Source organism: Onychomys torridus, chromosome X (genome assembly GCF_903995425.1).
Source record: "Onychomys torridus chromosome X, mOncTor1.1, whole genome shotgun sequence".
NCBI lineage: Eukaryota > Metazoa > Chordata > Mammalia > Rodentia > Cricetidae > Onychomys > Onychomys torridus.
Genome location: NC_050466.1, coordinates 112,222,504 through 112,242,094, shown reverse-complemented (window position 1 = coordinate 112,242,094; position 19,591 = coordinate 112,222,504). Strand labels below are relative to the sequence as shown.

The 19,591-nt window shown below is 34.3% G+C and overlaps 1 protein-coding gene across 4 annotated transcripts in view; it reads right to left on the bottom strand.

Moving 5' to 3' along the window:
- Nucleotides 1–19,591, bottom strand: part of Diaph2 (diaphanous related formin 2) — a 747,093-nt gene that overhangs the window by 672,040 nt on the left and 55,462 nt on the right. For 3 of the 4 annotated variants that reach the window (XM_036175402.1, XM_036175404.1, XM_036175405.1), the window contains 2 exons: nt 8,552–8,656; nt 3,795–3,815 (listed from right to left, as the gene is read on the bottom strand). In XM_036175402.1, coding sequence (XP_036031295.1) covers nt 3,795–3,815; nt 8,552–8,656 — 126 coding nt within the window. The remainder of the gene's footprint in view (nt 1–3,794; nt 3,816–8,551; nt 8,657–19,591) is intronic. The other variant, XM_036175403.1, reaches the window with a different exon arrangement.

The following is a 19,591-nucleotide window of genomic DNA, read 5'->3' as shown; positions in this document are numbered from 1 at the left end:
GAATTGGGTGTGGCAGGGTATGCTTGTAATGGCAATATGTGAGAGGTCATTGAAGAAGGATGAGAAGTACTAGGCTAGCCTTGGATACATGAGACCCTGTCTCTACATGGTTAGAGATAATGAATGCATGCTAAATTAGGCATTTGTTTTTTCTTCTGATATAAGATCTTCTTATGTCGCTCTGGCTGTCCTGAAGCTCAATATGTAGACCATGCTGGCCTTGAACTCAGAGATTCACCTGTCTGTGCCTCCTATGTTCTGAACTTGAACACCTTCACCACCATGTCCAGTGTAAAGTCAGTTATTTAAATACTGTTGTTTCCATGGGTTAAAAAAAAAAAAAAAAAACCTAAGACCCCTGTTGCTGCCCTAGGACCTGAACTATGTACTATATTAAATTGACTTATGTTTAACCCTGTAAGGTCTGATCATTATATTTATATTTTTTAAGTATAATGTATAATCAGGTCAATTGTTCCTTTTTTCTCTATACCAGAATGCTTACTTTTATAAGTATGGGTAAACTATTCCTGGCTTACAATGAAATAAAATCAATCATTTTAACTATTTTCTAAATCTGTTTTATATGATGTGTTACTAAACAATAAAAACTATTCTGGTTCACAAAGTTCTACCATACTTTTTTAGAACTAAAAACACCCAAAAAGTCATCATTCAGTTCTATCTCTATCTGACTCCAAATTTTCATATAGGTAATGGAAGGCATTTTATCAGTTTCACTTTATACACAGAAGCTATAAAAAATCTTCAACTCTTTTAGTGACTCTTTAAAATAAATGTGTCAGTATTAACTTGAGACCACATAGGAGGTTACTATTTTTGTTGTTGATAATGCTGCTGTTTACTTATTTCTCAAAGCCCAGCAATAACCCACACCAAATAACACACAGCTTCCAATAAATGGGCAATGCCTTCTTCTAACATTAAACAAAATCCTTCCCACCTTTTGTTTTGTTTTGTTTTCTGAGACAGGGTTTCACTATATAACAGTCCTGGATGTCCTGAAAATCATACTATATACCAGGGTGCCCTAAAAGTCACAGAGATCTGCCTGTCTCTGCCTCCCAAGTGCTGGGATTAAAGGTGTGCACCACTTGCCCAGCCTTCCCACAATTCTTGATCCAGAAATAATTGTATTTCTACCTTTAAACCTACAAACAGCATACTATACTTAGAAAAAAAGATACTTCGTGGTCTTAATTTCAGTTTACAATGTAATTGCTATGCTTTATATTTTCCAAATCATGCTTACATAAATATTATAGTTAATAAAAGGATAAACTGGACATCTGATTGAAGTGTTTATTTATATTTTGAGTATATTAAATACAAATACTCTACTGAAACCTATTTTGAACTTAGTATTTTCATTTCACATTGGAAAGTCTGAGGCTCATATACGGTCTGCAAATTACTCAAGATCTTACAGGCCCTATGCAACACAGTCTGAAACTCAACTCTCTTGGTTATGAACATATGACTTCTACAAAATATAGAATGTGTCCTATGGACACAGAAAGACTAACCCAAATAATGATAGAGACTACTGTTCAAATATGTAAATTACTATAAAGTAAAATAGGAATGTCATTTTTAAAAAACCCTTAGGAAATATATTAAGTATTAGGAACTACCAAATAGAAACATGTGTAAAAGAAAGCTGCAGGAGAGGTGGAAATGGGAGGTGGTTTGTGGATCACAATTAAGAAACGCTTCATGTAAAAACTGCAGAGTGAGTATGGGTAGACTATTCACAAAGCCAGAATCAGTATGACCTGGGGATGAAGCTGTAGCCATGTCCCAATAACACGCAGCTTTCAGGTTTGCTTCTCAAAAGAAACTTTATAAATATGAAAAATGAAAACCAACAGCAATAGTAAAAAGAAAATCAGCAGCAGGGCCTCAACTATTATTATTTCGGCTTGCAATCAGTGTTAGAGAGACAAAAGTGAAAAGGCCATGCAGACCTACTTCACTGTATAGTGCATCTTCCCAATTGCATTCTGGCCCTTTCTCTAAGTAACCACAATAGTTCAATGTATTATTTGAGAAGTCTACTGTCTATAGAACCTCTATGAAATTTCTACCTGCCTATTTTACCAGCAAAAACAGTCCTCCCATCTTTTGAAAATTAATGTGCTCATGACACATAAGTCCTTTGAAGCTGTCTTTTAACTGGAGTGATTTTAAATACTGTATGTTTATATCTCTCTGTAGCTGCAAAAACAAAAGGTAAAATAAGGACAAAACATCCATAATGCATCCCTCCCACCACAACTTATATTAAACCTTCTTCATTTCCTGTAGAAGGGATTCCTACAGTTTACTCTCTGTAGGTCAATGCAAGCTACAAAGACAGTTTTGTTGATTTACAAAAGAAGACAAGTGAGAGCTTTATTCCAAAATGTTAAAAACATAGAGCTAGGAGATGGAAGGACTTACATGGGACAGCTTCTTCCTGCAACATGAAAGTTAATCAAGATGGATACTTAGGTACTTGCTGGACCACCAAAGAAGAAAAGAGTATTCTAGTTAAAAGCTGGTATATGCTTGATTTAGAAGGATTCAAGAAAAATGTCTTTAGGAACTATTAAGAGTTCCTATCAGGATAAAGACAGGAACATAGCTAAAGATGACGTTTTTAAAATCAGGCATTAGATCAGAGAGATGGCTCAGTGGCCTGACAATCTGAGTTAAATGCAGATGGTGGAAGGAGAAAACAGACACATGTACACATACACACCCACATAAATACAACATTTTAAGGAAGTAGAGATGAGATTATAACGGGAAATTGGGAGCCTTTCGAAGCTTTTACAGAGGACAGTAACATGTTCCTGATAACCACATGTAACATCTCCCATGTAGAGGGAGGAAAAAAGGGAATAAGTAAGGAATTTTGAAAGGCAAAGTTAATATTTAACACATCCACTATTCTAAATACATAATTTTTCTGTGATTTAAAAGATGCTTCATACTCTATTCTCCAAATAAATGATATATACTGAAGAGACAAAGTAATTACAAACAGCTCTGAAATACAATGCTGGTAATGTCCAGCTTGTTACATAGGTATATTAGAAACTGCAATACTGTGAATGTAAAATCTTTAAATGGTAGCACCAAAATGAACATTAAAAAATAAGCTGATAAATTTAACTTATCTACTTAATTTCTGATGTCCAGGGAAAAATTACTCACCGAAGGTCAGAGCCAAAATATACCATACAACAAAACCAGGTCTTCAGGCCTCCAAACTACAAAGCATGGGTTGATATGCACACGTGTGCACAGATACACACACAGACACACACACACACACACACACACACACACACACACACACACACACCAATGACACCAAAATCAAAGTAAGACATTATAATAAAAATTTGTGTAAACAGAAGGCCAATTCTTTAAAAATACTCACACACACACACACACACACACACACACACACACACACTGATCCTGAGAAACTGACATACAGCACACAGTCTCACCCAAGTTATGTAAAATGACAGACATAATTCTCCAAGGGAAAAATGCAGAAAAAGAAAAAACTCTAAGAAAACACAGGCATATTCTAGTTCTAAAACATATTCTAAAACTGTAAGAAAGTACTTAACCTAGCTAAATTTTAGTCACTTGATTTCAATATTTACCTTAACACTTTGGAAAAATATACAGAGAACAAAAAAAACAAACATTAATTATTGCATGCAAAACTCACAAACTTCATACTAAGGGTGAAACACATCGTCTGTACTTACCGTCACTTTACTTCCAACTATCTGCATGCATGGTCAACGGAGAATGGTTGGAGTGGGAAAAACAAACAGACAGCAAGAATATTAGTCATCAGAAGCTTTGACAGAAGGTAAGTGTTTAGTAAATTAGTCACTTGCCTACTCTAGTAACACATTTAATGATTTAGATCTTGAGGTGAAAACAAAATACCAATATTAATGTGTGCCATTTCAAAATGTATAATCTACACATAGGGAGAAACAATCATGATGATTTGGAAATTTTTAAATTCTGTACTCAAATGGTTTTTTCATGCATTACAATATAAATATAAAATGTAACTGTAATATACACTCAGATATTTTACCTATTCACAGTCCCTCAAAGAAATTATCAGTATAAATTTTTTTTCTAAATACTGCTCTTGTTTTCTTTCCTAACTATGGCAAATATAGTGTTAAGGTCAGAATAAGTTATCTTAAAATACAAATGTTGCATTTAAAGTCATGCATCATGTTCAGAAATGAACTTTAGTTGAAAGCTGAATATTTAATATTGTTATAAATTTTAAATGCACAATATCATTTTAACTTATACATTTAAATTACAGGACAAATTTGTCATTATTGTTACTTTCTAGGTCATCCTACTGTTCCAAGTATGAAATCAGAGTTTTCTAAATGATGTGAGAACAAACAATACTCTTTATCAATAAAAAATGCACATATTAATATGGAGGAAACAGTTCAGAAATTTCAAGAGATGACACAATTTTTGACAGGCAGGACTGTGTTTAAGAAAACAAGAGGAACCTCTTAACATAAACATAATCTTAAAAATCCAAATGTAAGTCAAGTCACTGTTATCAGATTACCACACTTGAATATCAAGCAGTGTACCAAAAAGAGCTAATTCACCATTCAAAACTATTCATGTGACAACAGTTATTATTAATATGTGTTGTATTTTTCAGCTAGTGCTTTTAAAAAAAACATCAAATTAAATTGAAAGCCAAGTATCCTCAGCTGAGTAATATATTAAAAGCTAGAAAAAGATAATGGTGGCTTCCAAGTAAATCATTTCAGAGGAATCCACGAGTCTCCAAATAGAGAAGCAATTTCCTTAACAATTCATTCAACACACTGTTTACAGGCAGTGATTATTTAGATGGATAAAAGCTTCTTTGGTGCCACTAACAGTCCTCTGAAATGAAAGATATGCTATTGACCTAAATTATTTCCTCCCACCAAAGAAGACAGAGGTTATATTTGTCCCTTGTTTCTTTAGTACAGACATGAGACCAAGAAGAAAGAATGAGAGCTTGTGTTAACAATTAAGATGGTTCATAGTCATTAAAACAACTAAAATGTGGCCCAGTGAAGGCCTGTTTTAATGATTCATTCAGATTACAAAATTATTTCATTTAGCTAAAGTACATGCAGAAATATATTAGATTGATTAGTCAAGAGAAGCAAGAAGAAAATAGTTTGGTCATATCTAGGCTCCACTGTTTCACATTATCCAACCCATAGATGAAAAGGACCTGAGGAAAAATTATCTGATAATGGCAACAACAAAGCCATGATAAACACATGCATATTGACATGTATACTACAACTTTCAACTACTTCTTTTACTGGTTAACTCTACAAATCTGTACATATAATTGATCTAACTATTTTGGATTATATACTATTGAAGGGGTTTGGGGAAGCAATTATACCTCTCAATGCCTCACATGTTGTCAAAAGTACAATCTGAGTTCTAAAATCTCAATTTCAAAGGTTGTATATAAATTTAGAAGTAAACTTCTTTCTTCAGATTGTCATTAAGGACAATGATATGCAGTTCACTAATGTTAGGGCTCTGGTGAATAATGTTTCCTAATGAATGTCCACATATACTGTTAGGTGTATGCAATATCTTCTCTCAATCACTAGCACAGTGTGCCTCTTTCTGGATTATGGATCAGTAGGGCAGCTTTAACAATACCAACACTTTGTTTTCCCAGTTCTGCAATGGCACTTTGAAACTATAAAATCTTCTTTGTTATTTATAACTAAAGAATTCATACAGGCCAACTCCCTCAGGTCAGGCCTAGAACCGCACCTCATACAATAACAAGCATTTGGCTCCAAGAGTAATAAAGACACATTAGGTTCTCCACATACCTATTTAAAGTTCACTCAACACTGAGTTACTCAATCTACTATTACTTTTGTACACACAAGTCTCTATTATAGGACTTTACATTAAATGTGTGGGGATGAGCAAACAATAGTTTTACAATATCAACTTGTGGTTTCCTTAATATCCCCTTATCCAATACTAACTGAAATAAAATTAATGATGCAACACAAAACTTCTTGTTTTAGAAACAGGTTCTGACACATGTCTGTATGTTGCTTCATTATCTATTCCTTTTCCCAGGAACATGGCTATTCCTCACTGAGCTCACTTCTTCACTGTTAAAATTCCATGTGAAAGAACAATGGAGTTAGTTAAAGAGAAAACAAAATTTTACATTAAAATTTAACTATAGTCCTCCCATATTTTAAATGCAACTATGTAACATTTTTGCACCTTAATACTGGTTCTCCTTTTAGATGAGATCTTTGATTACCTACAAAGCCTTTTTTATAACATGATAGGTTTCATCATATCTGCATTAAATGAGGAAACATCTTTAATGAGTATATGAATATAATGAAAAAGAGTAAAAATACACAAGGTAGGCAGGCAAAGCATATTTAACACCTACTGAAAACTAGACAGCAGGGCAGGAACATACAAGCCAAGAGCCACACATTCAGTGATAATTGGTGCAAAATTGACTGTTCTAATAATGAACAGGTAAAAGCATTGTTTCATATTGAATGTTGTTATTCATTGAATGACATCCCTCTTATCTTTGAAAGGGAAAAATACATAAACAATTTTCATATTTTTAATGATAGAAAACAGTACTAATTAATGTCTCTCCAAGGTGAGAAAGCTTCAAAACATTGCTTGTCAACAGGCTCTCATCCATCAAAATATTTGGCCCATGAAAACTAATAGCAAAAAAATAAATCATGGCACTCTTGTGAAAGAAGAAGAGCTAACAAGTATGCTAAATAAGAAAAATAAGGGCCATCCAGTCAGTAGGACTAATTTTGTGGCTAGTTAAAATGGAAAATTTTATGTCTTATACAAAACACTCATTTCTATCATTTGACTAAAGCAGTTAAAATAAGCTCCTATCTAGCCTCTTCCCTTCCTCCACCTTTCAGTATCGTCTCCCATTCTCTCTCCAGTTCTAGATGGAATCCAGAGCCTTAATAGGTTACACAGGTGCACTTCATGCTAAGCTGGAGCTTCAGCCAACTGTTTTTCATTTCAATGCAAAAATGAGCATAAGAATTAAAGGTGTACATTTCTTTAACAGGTTGAAGAGAACACCGTATGAACATAAATTAAAATATGCTGTGCATAGATAGTAAGTAATTATCCAAAGGTCAAGGAATGAGAACCTCATATAATCTTCATTATAGTCAGTCCCACATACCCAAACACCACCAACAAATGAGCCAAAGACGCTAACAAATTATCATTAAAGCACCACATGATTAGTCATATATTATCTCTACTTTGTACTCAGATCTAGTCATATAGATTTGCTAGTATGCTTGCCTTTAAACATTAGAAAAATAACACTGAATATATGTCCTACATTTCCTAAAGCATTTTACTGGGAACAATAACTTGAGTGCAAAAATGAGAAGAGATTCATCAGAATTTCAAAGTAAAAACCCTATGCATCACCTAATTCTATTGAAAACGATGCTCATGGCAAATTCACTTATCACTTGAAACATATTTCTGCCCTTGGATACCAGAACCAAATTAAAAAACATGTTGTTGCTCTGCTCTGGCAGAGCTGCAATGCATTATATTTAAACAGTTGAGCATTCAGATTTAGCTTGCCTAAAGTACAATATAGAATCAATACAATTACAAAATCCAGTAGCTGCTACTGAAGCAGTGTACTAAAAAGTATGAATGACAATGCCAAATAATGTTAGAATATACTTTTACAATGAAAGACATTTTCTTCAGTGGTCAATGATTTAAATGGAAAATACTTTGTTTTAAGTATAAGTGTACAAATAAAGATATATAATATATTCATACCTACATATAAATTATGTATGTGTATGTATGAACATACATACACACACATATATATACAAATATGCATAGTGATCTTATGAAATCTGGATATGTAAAATCCTTTTCAGAAATACAAGAGATATATTTTGTATTATAAAAAATACATTTTTCCTACAAAAAAATTCAAAATTTGAAGGCTACTTTTTAAAGAGCCTTAAAAGTGTATCAAGAAAAAAATCAATTCTATTAAAGCAGTTGAGTTGTTCTTGTTGACAATAAATTCTTTCAATGAAACATATGTTTAAGTTTTGAACTTCATACAGATTTGATTAAAGTTCCTGGTGTGTGCCAATTTTCAGTGACTGCATAAAACCTCTGCCCTCAAATGCACAGAATTCTGTCAAGAGACTCTCATATTGATCTCTTGTTTATAATAATGAATCTCTCACGTCTAATAAACAGTTCAGTACTGAGATGTATATGCAAAATATATAAAAGTATACATATGTCATTTCCTTAATTGGCAATATGAGTGCACTGATGCAGGAGTTTAAAGACCTGAGGTTTGCTAAGTTTTAGGGAAACAGCTAAGCTGATTCTGTTGGTGCCTGCAAGTGTCCCTACTTACAGATTTTGCAGTAGCAGAAATATACTGAACAACCATCTCACGTTTGGTGGCAAAATCCTTGTTTCGTAAAGGAGCCTTCTTTTCTTCATTAAGGTTCATATCCTCCTGTTAGAAAGAACATTCGCTGTGAGGATGGATAAATTATTGCTTAAGTACTTCAAAAGTGATTAATGCAATTAATGTCTAACACCAAATAGTGTTTTGATAGTTCACTATAAACACTTGAGACACCATAATTTTGTATATATTTCACATGTATTCATGATCTATATTTCTACCTAGCTAAGCAGTGACAAGAAAAAATATTAAAAACTATAGATATGCATTATACACTCCTAGCAAAGCCATCCATTTATCTCAATAACGAACACACACACACACACACACACACACACACACACACACACACACAAACACACATTACCCTTTGGTCCATGCTTGCCAAGGACCACTGATACTCAAGAAATCAAATGTGATAGACAAATTTAACAGGAGACATAATCACCAAAGAAAAGTTCTCAGAAAGTTGCTATATAAAAAAAAAAAAAAATAGAGGAAATCTAGCTGACTGTGTGTCTATGTCTGTGTGTGTGTATGAGAACAAAAACTATGTTTTAAATTACCTTGTATCAACCATACAAGTGCTGTGGATATTGCTCTGTGTAAATAAAATTCTGATTGGCCAGTGGCCAGGCAGGAAGTATAGGCGGGACAAGAGAGTAGAGAATTCTGGGAAGTAGAAGGCTGGAGGGAGACACCGCCAGCCACCGCCATGAGAAGCAACATGTAAAGACATTGGTAAGCCACAAGCCACGTGGCAAAGAATAGATTAACAGAAATGGGTTAATTTAAGATAGAACAAGTAGATAACAAGAAGCCTGCCACAGCCATACAGTTTATAAACAATGTAAGTTTCTATGTGCTTTCTTGGTTGGGTCTGAGCGACTGTGGGACTGGCGGGTAAGAGAGATTTGTCCTGACTGGGCCAGGCAGGAAAACTCTAACTACATACAAGTGCTTGATTATGAAACCTCAGACATGTATATAATACACTTTGATCATGTTATTCCCCTTCTGCCACTTCTTATCCCTACACTGTTCCTACAAACCATTTATTCTTATAAAATATACCCCTCCAATGACTATTGTAGCTAGCAGACAACTGACTCATTACCTCCCCATTTGTGTGCATTTTAATTTTTGTTAATGTTTTTCTTATAAATCTGGATATGAAATACATACAGAAAAATTTTAAAAACTATATTAAAGTTGAAAGGCAGTGACTTTTTTACGTCTTCTTTACTTTTAAAATAGGAATCACTTATTTTCTGGGCATATACTATACACAAGGAACTGTGCTTGGCTATTAACACTGAAAAACTGAGAAACTGCTTTTCACTCAAATTAAAATACTACTATTTATGAAGCAATTCCTGATCCTTAGTAAATGTTATGTATATTTGTTGACTAAACAAACATAACTAATTCATGATCTAATAGGTACAAGTAATTATTAGCGAGGCATGTATAAGATCCTTTGAAAACATATAACGGATGGTAAGATCAGTGTGGTGATATTTTATTTGTACTGAAATGTGATTTTATTTGTATATTAATAAAGTTGCCTTGGGGTCAGAGCAAACCATACCAGAAGCTGGGCAGTGGTGGTGCACGCCTTTAATCCCAGCACTTGGGAGGCAGAGCTAGGCGGATCTCTGTGTGTTCAAGGATACAGCCAGCATGGCGACACACGCCTTTAATCTCAATACCAACCATAGAAGACCTGGAGATCTGTACAGACAAGCAGTGACGAGGAGGTCATGTGGCTGGGTTTACAACAATGAGAAAGCAGAACAGAAAGTCTATAAAAAGAAAACACACACAGAAGTAGGTCTCTTGCGGAGAGGAAAGACAGCAGAAGCAGTGAAGGGTAAGGGTAACTCTGCAATTGGCTCTGTGTTTCTTATTTAACAAGAAGGTTACATCTACAGATCAGCAAAGATTTAGCCTGGATTTGAGTTATAAAGGATGAGAAAAAAATCTGACTAACAGCCATAAGACCAATTAAAAAATTCCCAGTAGTCATCTGTCATTTGTGGCTTCCCAATAACATTTAGACATGCCTTCTACATTTTAATGCATTCTCACATTGTCAATTTCACTTTTAAAAATGACTCCATATAAACTGCATTTGTCTACTTCCCTTATATATAATTTCAGTACAGACATGTGGCTTAGTCTTCACCAAAGAAATGCATTTATAAAAGGTATAGACTCAGAAATAAACTATGTGAAGAAATAGGTCATGAACAGGCCATCCATCTTGCTGGTGTGGGTGGCAACAGAGATGATGTAGATAGGGAGCTGATGGCAGCAGCCACACATTTTTTACTTAGACAGACCAATTGGTTCTGGAGTGGCAACAGCTCCTTAATCAGACTATATTTCACTATGTGGCTCTACAAGCAATTCCCATATTGCCATCTGGAGTCTATTTTCTGCAGCTTTCTTGATTGAAGAACAAACTAATATTTCTTAATACTTAATCTACGTTTAAAAATCTAGAACAAGTATTCTTATTATCAAAAAATGTGAGATACTGAAGCATTTCAAGTGAATACTGTTAACTGTCAAACTAAAGAAATGATAGCTGGATCAAAGAAAATTAATTTAAGAACCATGCAAATGTTTCTTGAAGTCTGCTTTTTTTCAGGCTAAAATATACATATCACCTTCAATTTATGTTCAGGTGACATCACTTAGACTCTATCTCTACCACTCTAAAATATCCTGAGGCTTCTCCTTCATCTTGAAATAACATACATCTATTCATCCGACCTTGGATTTTATGGTGTCATTGGCTAAGCACATCATTCCATAGCCTCATATTGTACTTGTTTTCATCAAAATTCCTATGTTCTCTCCACACGTGTTGGACTATTTCTATACTGCCTCAAAACATTCTGATGATATTTCTTTCTGATATAAAATAGTTACAATGAATCTACACCTTCCAAGTGTAATCAACTGTACAACTGTCAGAATATTCTGGATTTGTAAACTTCCCAACATAGCTTGAAAGGGTAGTAGTGCCATCTCTCCTTCCAGTGATATTTCTACACTGATACCTCCATTTGACTTTTAATGCACATACTACAGTGGTCAGGCAATCAAAAAGAATGGCATTGTCAGAAAAAAGGCAAGACGATAAGAGGAATATAAAATTATACAACTCAGAGAATGTTGTCAAGATTGAGTATGATCATACGTATCAAACATGGTGTACATTAACCAGTACCCAAAGAATAGTATCTCCTACTAATGCTATCAATTACCCACCTTCATTTTGCGACCTTTTTTTTGCTTAAACCTTTATACTAGGTTGGCAGTGACTGTTACACATACTATATTATTTCGTACTTCCCACCATTTTTCATATGATGCTGCTCCCTCTGCCACTTCTCCCTCTGTGAGCTGCTGCCTCCCACTTAATCCACATCTGGCCAGTTCTTACAATGCCCCATTTCAAAATGAGAACCTTCATCCTGTTCTTCCATACTAATTTTATTTATAATTAACACTTTGTCATAGAACTCTCACCATGAAACTGTAAGGTAATTGAAGGCAGGAACTTACTTATCTCTGCAATCAAAGCCAAGATCCTGGAAGTAAGCACTTACTGAATATTTTTTTTTAGCCTGTGTGATATTTGAGAACTTTTCTTTAAATATTGTAAGTTGCCTCAGAATCATCAGCATTCGTTAGCCAGAAGAGTCTATACTGACTCATTTGATTCTTATATAAATAAAAAAATACTACTAATTATGCAGCTGATACCTCCAAATCATTAACTCCAGCTTTATCATGCAATAATAAAACTAAATAGAGCAATACTCGTAACTCAGTATTAACTCTAAACAACATAACTGAATATGAAACTACTTCTGAACACAAAGTTCTTTGATAGTCAAAACACAAAGCAAGTTTTAAGCATATTTCATGTTTGTTTAATGTACCCACAATATATGAGGAATATAGTGTTAAAAATGATGTTGAAGTCTACATAACTATCACTTAGGATAGCTTTCAATTATACCATATTTGTAAATATCATCTCTTTTTTGTTTTCACATCTCATAGTTATCTCTCTCTAGACACATTCCTTTACTTCATCAAATATTGTTTGAATTTTTATTGTTTTGCTCTTATTTCATTTATTTATTTGTTTATTTATTTACTTTGGTGATGGGCTTGAACCCAAGGCTTCATACATATGCAGCACATGTTATAACACTGGCCTACACCTGTAACACCAAATATGTAACACTAAAGTGATGCAGAAGGAACCATATAAAAGTAGAGTCAGATGAGAAGGTTAAAAGTTATACCAGCTAAATATTACTTCATTTAATCTTTCATTCATTCTTTCTCATTCCTCTCTGCTTTTCTCTCTTTCCTCTACCTCCAAATCTTAGGCTAGAGAGATATGGGTCTTCATGGAAAATTAATTAAATGGCACTCTAGTACCTAAAATACACTAGTATCAACAGTGAGTATAATTATTTTTAATGCTTTGTGTTTTAAAATTAGTGAAATTTCATAATGTGATTTAAACAAATAATTTTCAAGGTTGTTTGCGTGCTAGGTAAGTTTGAGCTTGGTTGTATTCTGTTTTATCAATACAGGATTTTGCTGTGTAGCTCAGGTTAGCCTAGAACTCCTAATCCTTCTACTTCAATCTCTCAGGTATGCCTATACCCAGAACTTTATTTTTTTATTCCATAATTCTAGCTTCTTTGAACAAAAAAGAATAAAATATTTGCTTCTTAAAATCAAATAAAAATATCAGAGTTTTTATGTAATTTAACCAGTGGCCAGTTAACCTGGCACTTATCAACTGCCTTAAGTTTTCAGAAGATTTGTGTAACTCTATTAAACTATTTGGACTGTAGGTAGAAAAACAAAGTCAAATGGGTAAAGTGGAAAGACAGTAGTACTTCTGAATGTAGAATGAGGCTAAGGGCAGAGGCAAGAGCATAATCTTAAGGGAATATTACTAAGTTTGATACACAACTTCGTCATCAAATTCTTTTCTCAAGGTCCTGTTAGAGGCCTCCACCCGAGATCATGTATTACATAAGAAAACAAAACTCGTATGTCCACTGCTGAATTGTTAATTGTGAGGACAATCTTCAACCAATGTTTCTAAAGTAGACAGATTACATAAAGGATCCACTAGGGTTGAAAAATGGCAGTCATTCAAATACTTTCAGAAGACACACAGAAATCACTGTCAAAACAAACAAAAAAACATACTAATGTAGGTATTAGGAAAGTAACTCAAGTGTGGATGGTTCACTATACAGCTGTTTTGTAAAATAGCTTATAGTTGTTTCAATACACACACACATATACACCACTTTTCTTGGGGTCACTAAGAGAACAATTTCACAGGCAAACCATATTGCCAAAATAAAAGCTGTAGTTAATATGATGCTTTCAGAAAAAAACACAAGTAGGAAGAATTCCTGAACACACTTACATGTGGAAAACTCCAACAGCCATTGCAGGAAGTATTTTAATCCAAAGTGCATAGGGTGCTACACAATAAAAGCAGTCATCTTTTATTTAAAAAATAAAAAGACAATAAAATAAAAAAAAAATCAAGCCAGCCAGGGTGATATCTCACACCTATAAATCTTGCAATCTAGAAGCTAGTCTCAGCTATAGAGTGAAACTATCTCAAAAATACATAAAAAGCTGGTTGGTAGTGGCGCACAGTTTTAATCCCAGCACTCGGGAGGCAGAAGCAGGCGAATCTCTGTGAGTTCGAGGCCAGCCTGGTCTATGGAGCTAGTCCAGGACAGACTCCAAAGCTACAGAGAAACCCTATCTTGAAAAACAAAAACAAAAAAAAAATCATTTAAAAAAAACAAATACAGTAAAATATTTACATAATTTTGAAATGAGGCAGGAAGCAGACATGAAAATATTTTCTCACTAACCATACTAAACAATGTAAGCTAGTATCAGAATGACCAATGTATGTTTCCCTTCACTTGTGGTTGTAAGTGTTTATATAAATATGTAAAATTGTGTATGTGTATTAGATGAAAATAGATGTGAAGTTGTCTTGGGGAACAAAAGGACTAATTTAAGTTGAGAAGATTAATAAAAGAGAAGATAGGAGAGTATGAAGAGGGCAAAAATGCTAATCATACAATCTATAGTTGTATGAATACTTGAAAATACATTTTAGCCGGGCGGGTACCCTGGGCTACATGAGATTAATCCAGTCTAATAGAGAAATAGTCAGACAGCAGAGGCTCACATTTTTAATCCCAGCACTAGGAAGGTGGAGACAGTAATATAAGGTAGGAGAAGACATGAGCTCAGTCCCCCTTCGGTTTGAGGGCTCCATAGAGTTTAAGAAGTCTCTCTAGAAGCTGGCTCCTTTACTTCTCTGATCTTTCAGCATTTATCCCGATATCTGACTCTGGGTTTTTATTATTAAAAATCAATTAGAATTCATGATAGAGTCTAGTTAGAATATAGCTGCTTTCAAAGAACTTCATGTGGAATAACACATAGTGGCTGACCCAACTTCCATATCAGTCTTCTGATGGAATCACTGTTAATTCTTTCTTCTCAGAGCTAGATACTGTCTGGAGTAGATAGCCATGAGGATGGGGCTCTATATACGAATTACATAGGAGAGAAAATTAAAGAATCTATATCTCTAACAGTATTAAAGACTCTTTTATTAAAACGCACTTGGACCCATTAATATACCATGCCATACTCATTGTACAGCTGGTTGTCACCAAAGGGGACTGGAATTTACTTGTCCTGGTGAAGCTTGACTAATGGACTGGATTGATAAAAATCAATGCTCTGATTAAGTTTTTGCTAACTACTTACTTGTTCCATTTGAACTTGCTTTTGTTTTATGTATTTTATGCATGTGAGTGTTTTGATGTGTATATGTCCGTGTACCACGTTTGCCTGGTACCTTCAGACATCAGATGAGGATGTGAGGTCCCCTAAGATGGGAGTTACAGATGGTTGTAAACTGTCAAGTATGTGCTAGGACTTAAAACAAAAACCTCAGGAAGAACACCCTGTGCTCTTAACCACTGAACCATCTCTTCAGCCCTGAACTTGGGCTTCTTTGTCAACTCTTGGCTTTGACTATGACTTGATATAGCCAAATAACAAGATAAAATGAACTTCAGAGAAATATAGCCTAATTGTTGCCTGTTAGAAAGCAAGACATAAAAAATATGGGCTCACTGTCAGCACCCAATAAAAACAATCACGAAAACAAAGGCTTTTCTCTGAAGAAAGAAATTCATTGGGAAATCTTATTCATTTAAGGTTTTCTCAATCTTGACTATGCCTTCATCTTATAAGGAACACAGCATTAGCATATGTATATATACTCATAGTTTAAAATCAGACATATTGAGGTTACTTGCAGAAACAGATATACATATATACTCACAAATGAATTCATACACATAAATATATTTTTATATACACAATTTCCAAAGTGAGGAAGAAAAACCAAGAAGTTTAAACCACTGCATCGGTCCTAAGGTTACAAAGCTTTTTTGTAATATGTCAGTGCAAGGTAGTAAGTGTTTTAGGCTTTGCTCACTAAATAGTCTTTCTTTTTATTCTTTTCTGGGTTTGTTATTTTGTTTCAGTTTGGTTTGGCTTGGTTTAAGTTTTTGAGACAGGGCCTGTGTATCCCAGATTAGCCTTGAATTCTCTGTATAGGCCAGGATAGCCTAAATTAGAATTATATTTTGCTACAGTACAGAGGAGACACAAAATAAGAATTTTAAAAAAGACACAGCTGCATTCAACAAAATATCCTTTGTAGAGAATGAAATTCATGTAATTTCCATGTGTCTTTGAACAATTTTCTCTTTAACCCTTTAAAACATAACCCATGAAGCAAGTGAAGTGGCCTTGTAGGGAAAGGCATTTGCCATACAAGTCTGGTGACCTGAGTTGGGCCCTGGGGAACGCATAGTAGGTGGAAGGAAAAAAAATCAACTCTTGCAAGCTGTCATTTTACCTCCACATACACACTGCAGCATGTGTGTATTCCTATCTGAATTCACACATCAGACACACACACACACACACACACACACACACACACACACACACACACACGCAGGCATGCATGCATGCCCATGCACACAAAACCATAATAAAATAAAATATAAAACACAAAGCAACATTGTTAGCTTACAGACCATATAAAGTGAAGTCCTCCTGTGGGGAACAGTATCTTTGATATGTTTATGTCCTCTGAAACAAAAGAGCATCCAACATTCTGGCAAGAGCTGTCAAAGCAAGTTTACTGGGACTTGAAACTTGCTTTTTTACTATTCCTTCTTTTCACAATGCCATCTTATGTTTTGATACGTCACCCTATCACAACATAAACTCCTTGATCATCAGGATTTTCTTTGAGGTATTCACTGTTCTCTCTCTCTTTCCAGAACTTAAAATAGTGCCTAGGATATTGGAACCCTTGAATTCTGATGAATTCCTCAAACTCTAAGAATGCACTAATGCCAGAAAACTAGACTGATAATTCAGAAGTGGACACTGGCTTTTCATATTTTCTTTCCAACTTCACCTGCTTCTTTCCTGAGCCCTCATGAGAGGCTCAAAGGACTATATCCCCACTAAAGCTGCTGATACACAGCTAACCTAGAACTAGGGAAGCCATGCTTACCTGTCTCACTCCCTAAACTCTGCTCTCTGAGGGAAAGGGGAGGTGCTGTATTTATTTCTAAACCTGCATCCCATAGCATACTATCTAGTACATAGCACAGAACAACTAATAATTGCTAAAATGTACTCAAAAAATATGAAAAACGCCATTTTTTAAAAAAGGTAGTATTTCAAGGCATTTCCATATGCATACCTAGAAAAAAAGCAGTGGGTACTGAACTTGTCCCACTACATCAAATTGTAAACCTAGATGTAAAGAACATCAAATTGTTCTTTAATATCTCCTCCTTCAATGTCTGTCTCTCTTTCCCTTATGAACCTTTCACACTAATCACTGAAAAAAAAATTAAACTGATCCAGATCCAGATTAGTTTTGACATCTATTACTGAGTGCTACTCCTTTACATGTTTCCCATACAATTCTTCACAGTATAATAAAATATAGAGCATAGTCTAAAATGTGGGGTAAGGATGTAGGAAATTTAAATGTAACTGGTAGAAACTGGGCTGTACGAACAATTAGTTAGACTCTAATCATTTCTGACAACTACTCCATGGCTTTTTATAGATGTGAAGGCCTAGTTTACCAATAATGTATTTTATGGGAACTTAACTGCTAATTAAAATTACTTATGCTAAGAACACTCAAAGGTCCTCGGCCAAGCTAACCAACTTCTAAAAACCTGATGCTGAGTGAGAAAAAAGATCCCTTAATAGCAGTCAAGGGAACACAATATGCTTTGGTTAAAGTAGAGCACCTGGTGTCCAGAGGCAATTCTTCTGTGTAAATTAACGAAGGGGAAAAGGAAAAGCACAAGATTAAAAGCTTTAGGATGACCTGTGAGAATTCTAACAGGTGGAATACAAAACCGATAAATAAGCAATTATTACATATAAGTATGTCATCATTAAATTATGCTAAAGATGCAAAGTACACCAAAATAATACAAAAAATGATGTTTTGTCATTTCATGCCTGGGCCATATATAGTAAATAAAAACTATGCTGATTCTGAAAATAACAAATTCATTGTTAGGCAATATTGGTCAAACTAAAAATAACATGCATACACAGTAAAAGAAAACTTCTCTCAAAGAATAGATAGACTCCTTTAAAAGTTTCCCATTTATCTTAGTTGTTAACTTTTAATCAAACCATGTTTCTCACAAAGGCAATTCCTGATACATTTTATTATTTTAAATAGTGTGTTTATTTATAAATGGTATTCACACATATATCAGTGTTTCTGTTTTTCTGTTCTCAATGATTATGTTGGCAACTGAACAATGATCAAGGTTTACATGATAAAGGAAAAACATATTACAAATGTTTATAATATATATTCACTATGAAGATATGTACTCACTGAATATATTTGCTTACATTTTTTGCCACTTATAAATTTTTCAATTGATAAAAACCGTATTTACCATGTAAAACACACATTGTTCAGTGACTAAGTGTAGCCCAGTAATATACACTATTTCAAATAATTGTGTACTAATAACACTTTTTATTAAACCTTAACATTTTCAAAACAATGTATTATTAATTATAGTCATTACTTTATACAATAGATCTCTGTGACTTATCCCCCATCTCTAAGCAAACACTTATAATCCTTTGGCAATCTTCTCTCTATTCTTCTCCCAACAACAGTTAGGAAGCAATCTTAGGAGCTACAAGAAATAACTACAAGAAGGGCTGTCTAAGCAAGAACGAAAAGCAGCCAGTAGATGAGTAAGGGCGTAGATCCAACAGTTGTTACAGAAGCTGAACCAGCAATTAAGAGTTAAATGAGAAAAATGGATGGAGTAGAACATAACTCCATACTGCTGAACTTTAAGGAACCTGAATATGGCAAGGGTACTGAACCCAGAAGACACTGTCCATGCTGCAGAAGTACTAGCTAAACTGATCAGCAACTTAAAGCTATAAACAAAAGTTTTGAGTAAAAGAGAAAAGACTGAAAAAGACAAAGTGTTATTAACAAAATAATCTCAAAGAATGTTTCTGGGTTTATTGTTATTGTCATTGTTTTTGGCAATTAAGTCAGGACAATGGAATAGGAAACAGGAGCAATTGAGTGACTGAGAAATATTAATAATTAAAGATGGAATAGGGCTTGTTTGACAAAGGAAGGGATGAGACAAATGTTACTCCTTTCTTTATATAAAATGTATGTTGATATGTAAGAAGAGAATGTTAAATTAACAAATCATGTTTTGATATCTCTAAAAGAGATCTGGTCAAGCTAACCAATGTGAGATGGCCCAATATTTC